This window comes from Cornus florida, unplaced genomic scaffold (genome assembly GCF_030987335.1).
Source record: "Cornus florida cultivar Cherokee Brave unplaced genomic scaffold, ASM3098733v1 CherokeeBrave_3.0.0_Hap2_Chr01, whole genome shotgun sequence".
Lineage (NCBI taxonomy): Eukaryota > Viridiplantae > Streptophyta > Magnoliopsida > Cornales > Cornaceae > Cornus > Cornus florida.
Genome location: NW_026775571.1, coordinates 72725899 through 72732120, shown reverse-complemented (window position 1 = coordinate 72732120; position 6222 = coordinate 72725899). Strand labels below are relative to the sequence as shown.

Genomic DNA, 6222 nt, shown 5'->3' with positions numbered 1-6222 from the left:
TAGTTTGATTTGTGATTCGTTCACCCGCTTGCAAGCTTTCAAAAGTTTGAAAACTGAACTTGTTGCGACACCCTATGTCACGGCATCGGCCTCCCCGAAGACCTAAAACAGGACCTGTTAGCTTTTCTCCTTACTTTTGCTATTCATTTTAACGAGAAGTGGAAAAGCTTTGTCTCTCTAGTAGGTGGGACCGCCACAAAGTGCTTATCCTCATAAGTTAGAGCATATTCACATACATGTCTATTCCACGTAACCTCTGTCCGTTCTCGTTGTTCTTGGAGTTTGCATTTGAAGTGAAGAAAGAAAGGATTAAAGTACCTACGTGTCGGGTACTATGTGTATAAATGCGAGCAACTTACAAGGGGGAAGCGTTGTTTTACTGTTGTAAGAAGAAGAAAACGGATTGAAAAACCGTAACACTGAGAAAATACATTTTCACATATTGTGTTGGGTTTTATTGGTCTCTATAGATTAGGTCTACCAAAGGCAGCCGAGTGTTATGGAGGGTGGCTTTTCCCTCTATAGTAGTTGATAAATGGGCGCATACTTCGACAAACGAAAGCCTGGGATCATTTTCATTACAGAATTGCATATGAAAAGAAGCTTAGCGAAGCAGGGCCGGCCCTGGCCCAAGGCTACCAAGGCGGTCGCCTTGGGCCTCAGAATTTAGAGGGCCTCAAATTTTGAGGCCCATAGGGGATGGAAAAAATAAAAAATAAAAATAAGTTAGGGCAAGTTTCAGACGACACAATCTGCTTCGACACTCCGCAGGGCGCAGCCTCCGCTATCTCCTCAGGTGACAAGGTATGTTCATCCTCTCTCTCTCTTGTGACAGTATCTTCTCTCTCCTTTTGCGTGAATCGATCTTTTATATATGTTTCTATCTTTCGTTCATCTCATCATTTGATTTGTTCTAACTTTGGTTCGTTTGATTCGGGCCTTTACCTTTGTTCCAATACTGAAAAGTAGCTAGGGTTTTGTGTGTGTCACTGTGTGTGTAATGGCTATCAAAAGCTGAATGAATATATTATGGTTCTCTTAGTATTTTAATAAATGTGTGCCTTTCTACATGTGTCTTTCATGGCGATCGAGTCCATAATCTATGGCAGGTAACTTTTTTTTTTTCCCTCTCCCTAAAGTCCACTCCAATCTCACAACAGCAGCAACCATACCCCTTTTCCACTTTATTTTTTTTGCGTTTTCACATTCAATCCAACGAAAATTAAGGATCCCTTCTAGTGGGTTGAGATAATAATTAACTTTTTCGATCTCTAAATTATGCTCATACTTAAAAGTGCCAAATTATGTATTTTTATTTTATTTTTATATGAAGATACATACCACCATTATTGATGTTATTTGAAGTTGGCTCAGCTAGAATTTCAGTTAATAATACTGTTAAAGCACTTGCCAACAGAATGTACAAACACATGGAAATCAAGAGCAGGCTTTAACAAAACAAAAGTTAATGGTTTTTTTCTATTAATTTGCACAGGTCTTCTGTAGCAATGATCAATCAATCACTGTGGGTAATTGTCTCCCAAAAAACACACACACAAAGTGCAGTGTAGTTAATATAAAGAGTGAAAGAGAAAACTATATATGATAGTGGATGACACATATAACCTAAAAGTCCCACTACTTCTTCAGTACTACAAGTTCAGCCTCCTATATATATATATAGTCACCTCATTACCACATATTTTTGTCATATGTAATCATCAAATTTTAGTAGCTATATAAACAATGAGTGTAAAAGAAGCTGCAATTTGCTGTTCTCTTTCATTTTTTATTTTGTGTCTGTGAAAATTTCGCACTCTTTAATTGATAAATTTATTGTTATTAGTTAGTTATCTTATACACAATACACACCCGCACAATTTGCACACAATTATTTATTGGTGGTGATAAAAATTTATAGTTATTAGTTAGTTGTCTGAAGCACACTGCACAAACGCACAATTATTTATTGGTGGTGATAGATTTGTATTTATTAGTTAGTTGTCTTATGCACATTGTACAGGCGCACAATTATTTGTTGGTGGTGATAAATTTATAGTTATTAGTTAGATGTCTTATGCACAATGCACAGGGGCACAATTATATTAGTTATAGAATTTAAAAACATCGTGTTAAAATTTTGCATTCTTATAATTCTTTTTTGCGCGTGTGAAACGGCCTCACATTTGAAAGTTCGCCTAGGGTCTCTCAAAATATTTGAAATCTCAGGGCCGGCCCTATAGCGAAGGGATGAAAAGTAGACCCAATCTACTTTAGAACCCGACCAAGGGTATATTACTGAAAATAAACAAATTATAAGAGTAGAATACTAAATATATATATATATTCAGTGGGGGAAATTGCCCCCACTCCCTTCAATGTGGATCCGTCCCTAATTGAAGCCCATCAAAGTAGTTCTCATCTTCAATGCATCAGACAGTTGTCTATGACTAATTTCATTTAAGAGATACAAACGTAATCCTAAATTTTGGAGTTATAATTTCATACCAACATATATGAATTATTTACATATCATTCTCTCAATGGATATTTATACATAGCTTCAATATATACATATATATATATACATTCACACATACACTGCATTGAAATAAAAGTTTAGAACTAAGCCGTGTAGTTACCGCCTGCCACTTCCAAAAGGAAATCTATGAATGATTCAGGTAAAAGGAAATTAGCTCCCAAAAGGAAATCTGAGTGAGGGTTTCTCTCTAGCTCTGAAAAGGAAAGCTATTTATGTTATGTCTCATTAGTGATAAAATCATGAAAATCACTTCATGATGTCTATCATTTTCTAATAAATAATAGGACAATATTTAGATTCTCACTAGTAAGGATGTACAACATTCACTACTAAGGATGTACAACATACTGACCATTGAGGTGGACCAATAATAAACGAACACATCCTATTTTAATTATCAAATTATAGATAGTAAACAAATCACTATTTATGATTTGGTAAGTGAGTATTTACCCACCCTATTTGATTTGATAATTAAAGATGATATGTCCATATATTGTTAGTCCACATCAATAGTAGTATGTTGTAGATACTCACTAGTGAGGACCTAAGTATTGTCCTAAATAATATATGTCGGTAACTTTTACGTAGGACACTTTAAGTTTAGTATTTTTTTTTAGTTTAGATTTCTTATTTATTTTATTTTTATAATTTTTTATAACAAATTTAGTTTTATTTAGTTTATTTGAGAAATTATTTTCCTTTTGCTATTAGTTTTCTTTATATTTTTAGTTTCTTCTATTGTTAGGTTTTATTTTATTATAAATATGTGTACTGCCAAGTGCAGAATTTATTTTTATGCATTCAATTATCAATACAAATATCATATTTCTCTAAAATTATCCTTCGTTTTGTAGATTCAAAATAGCTTATTTTGTGGATTCAAAGTAAACCATTCCTTGTAAACAAATTTATCGCTTTCGCTTATGCCAATTGGTATCAGAGACTTGTCTTTTCCTGATCTAATGACAGATGAATGTGGTGGTGATGCCAAACCTCGTTGGCGACGAAGATCGACAGAGAGTGGCTTTTTTTAGGGCTGAATTTCAAGGTTATCAACGTGAAACCCGGCAAACGTTACAAGATATTCAAGCAATACTTGCTAGGTTTGAGTTGGAGCAAAATCACGAGAACAATAGGATGTGTAACGTTAAAGTTGATCCTAGGAATTTTCCTCCTAATTTTGATTGTTTATTTATTGTTGAAGATTTTTTAGATTCACTAGAATATTTTGGGAGATTCTTTGATTATATGGAAATTAAAGAGGAAAATAAGGTGGTACTGGTTGCATATAAATTTGAAGGAATAGCTTTAAATTTGTGGTAGCAATTGCGAGTTTCTCTTGCACAACAAAGAAAAACACCCGTATTATGTTGTTTGAAAATGAAACGTCTTTTGCTTCCACCTTACTGTGAGTGAGATTAATCATGAGAAGAATTTTGTTGTTTTACCACCTTCAGTTGAAGATAATGAATTTATTCCTACTTTAGTCATAGCTGATGTACTTGAGAAGATTTCTAAAAATATGATTTCTGAGATCAATTTGGAGGAGAAAGCTTACGGTTTGTGAGAAATTCGACAAGGGGAGGAAATTATGGATTGTGAAACCAGTGTGCGGAATGAACAGACTCCATCTATAGTCGAAGCGTATGATCATGTCCTTTGTCCTCCTACTACAACACCACCTCATCTCATTAATGCTTACGGAAGACTCACCCAATGCAATGTGATCAAAAGTTCCTCAAAATTATATCATTGGCTATATATCCTATAAAAATATATATATAATATAAAAAAGAAAGTAACACATTTCTTTGTTTGGTAAGTGACAATGAAAAAGAGATTAATAAATTAGATTTGAACAAGTTAATTTTCCTTTTTCCTCGTAAGATCAAGAATTATCACCCACATAATTTATTTTCTTTTGAGTTGCTAAGAGAAAATATAAATATACAGGTGATTGTTTGGAATTGGACAACCAAGAAGGGAGTTTATGAAGCACCATGGTTAAGTCATCAATGGTATCGAATTTTGTTCATACTCGTATATGATCCGTAGTGAAACTCGAGATCGAATTTTTTTTTTTTTTTCAAGTGGAAGGGACTGATGTAGGACACTTTAAGTTTTATATATATATATATTTTTTAGTTTAGTTTCTTATTATTATTTTTTTTTATATAATTTTTTATAAGAAGTTTAGTTTTATTTAGTTTCTTCTAGTGTTAGATTTTATTTTATTATAAATATGTGTACTTAGGGATGACAATTCGTGTTTGCGGGTCATAAACGTGACGTGTTGACTTAAGAGTATTCTACTAAACAGCTCAATCCGAATATGACCCGTTTAATAATCGTGTGAAGAATTCTCAACACTAACCTGATCTGTTTATTAAACGGGTTATACGTATAACCCGTTTAATGACCTATTTACAAAAACAAAACATTATATTATTTAAATTATTAATAATACTCAATAAACAATAAATACTAGAAAAATATAAGTTTTAATTCAACCAAATTACTAAATAATCTCTAGTTTACAAAAGAGTAAATTATAAGACACTAGTTTAGATAGTAATTTTGTAAATTAAATAGAAATTTACTTATGGTTAAACGTGTATAAACGGGTTGAACCCCTCAACTCAAACACGACACGATTAAATAAACGAGTTTTTCGTATCGACCCGTTTACAATTCGAACCCATTTAAGGTCAACCAAAACTCAATTAACTAGTATCGTGTTGACGGGTCTTGTCAAATTTTACCACCCATATGTGTACTGTCAAGTGCAGAATTATTTTTTATTTATTCAATTATCAATACAAATATTAGATTTTTCTAAAATCGTGGATTGAAAACACCAATTAATTTTAAGTAAATCGTTTCTAGTGAACAAATTTATCGCTTTCGCTTACGTCAAAGTTAGTGCTATTTTGAATGAAATTTCTATGGTTGTTGATTATGCCCAAAACTATGAGAGCCAATCTATACTTTTTTTTATTTATTTATTATTATTTTTTAATGCATGCCAAATATTTCATGGTCATTGAGACCCATTGTGCACCACCATATATCCTCTTTATAAAATAGTGTTGAATTTCCCAGCAGCTATCAAGACCGGCTATGGGTATAGTTCACTTATAGCTAGTTGTGAAAAATATATATATATAATTATAGCTAGTTGTCTAAGTCCCCGTGTGACAGACGACAGATCTAATAATTTGGGCCTTAGTATAAGATTATTATTTTTTGAGCCATAAACTTAGTTTGAAGTTTAAATTATAATCGAAAATAATTTTAGTTTGAAGTTTAACTAAAAACATTTGAATTATAATTACTTTGTATTAATTCAACAGAACATAGTTTTAGTATTTTTCAAGTATTTGAAAATTGTTTCAAATTGAGACTGTTTTCTCTAATATATATATATATATATATATATATATATATAGTTTCATTTATAATTTTTATATTTTTTAATACACCTTCCCATTTAAATAAAACCTCGTAAAGAATCTGGGTCCTTTATCATTAAGGGACCAGTGCTATGTTTTATGCCATAAAATGTTACCGTTTTGCAACTCTTTAAAATGTCGAAAGCAAGTCGTTTTGTTTAACGTTACTATTTAATGGATGTATTTACCGTTTTGTGATTACAATGATATTTTTTACTTACAAAT

At 32.1% G+C, this 6222-nt stretch overlaps 1 protein-coding gene across 3 annotated transcripts; it reads left to right on the top strand.

Moving 5' to 3' along the window:
- Positions 1-552: 552 nt before the first annotated feature.
- LOC132300449 (uncharacterized) lies at positions 553-3990 on the top strand. Of its 3 annotated transcripts, none has more exons than XR_009480440.1 (2): positions 553-804; positions 3400-3769. XR_009480440.1 is itself a non-coding variant. In XM_059797520.1 (2 exons), the coding sequence occupies exons 1-2, from the start codon at positions 700-702 to the stop codon at positions 3866-3868; spliced, it is 459 nt and encodes a 152-aa protein (XP_059653503.1). In that variant the 5' UTR covers positions 574-699; the 3' UTR covers positions 3869-3990. The 3 variants fall into 3 exon arrangements, 1 of the variants encoding a protein (XP_059653503.1); XR_009480441.1 differs by having other exon boundaries at positions 1496-3769; XM_059797520.1 differs by having other exon boundaries at positions 574-804; positions 3515-3990.
- Positions 3991-6222: the final 2232 nt, after the last annotated feature.

Bases quoted from the DNA above. Each gene is read 5' to 3' on its own strand.
- LOC132300449 (XM_059797520.1), top strand. From the start codon at position 700: ATGGAAAAAATAAAAAATAAAAATAAGTTAGGGCAAGTTTCAGACGAC. The intron at 805-3,514 runs GTATGTTCATCC...ATCTAATGACAG, and splicing joins CTATCTCCTCAGGTGACAAG to ATGAATGTGGTGGTGATGCC.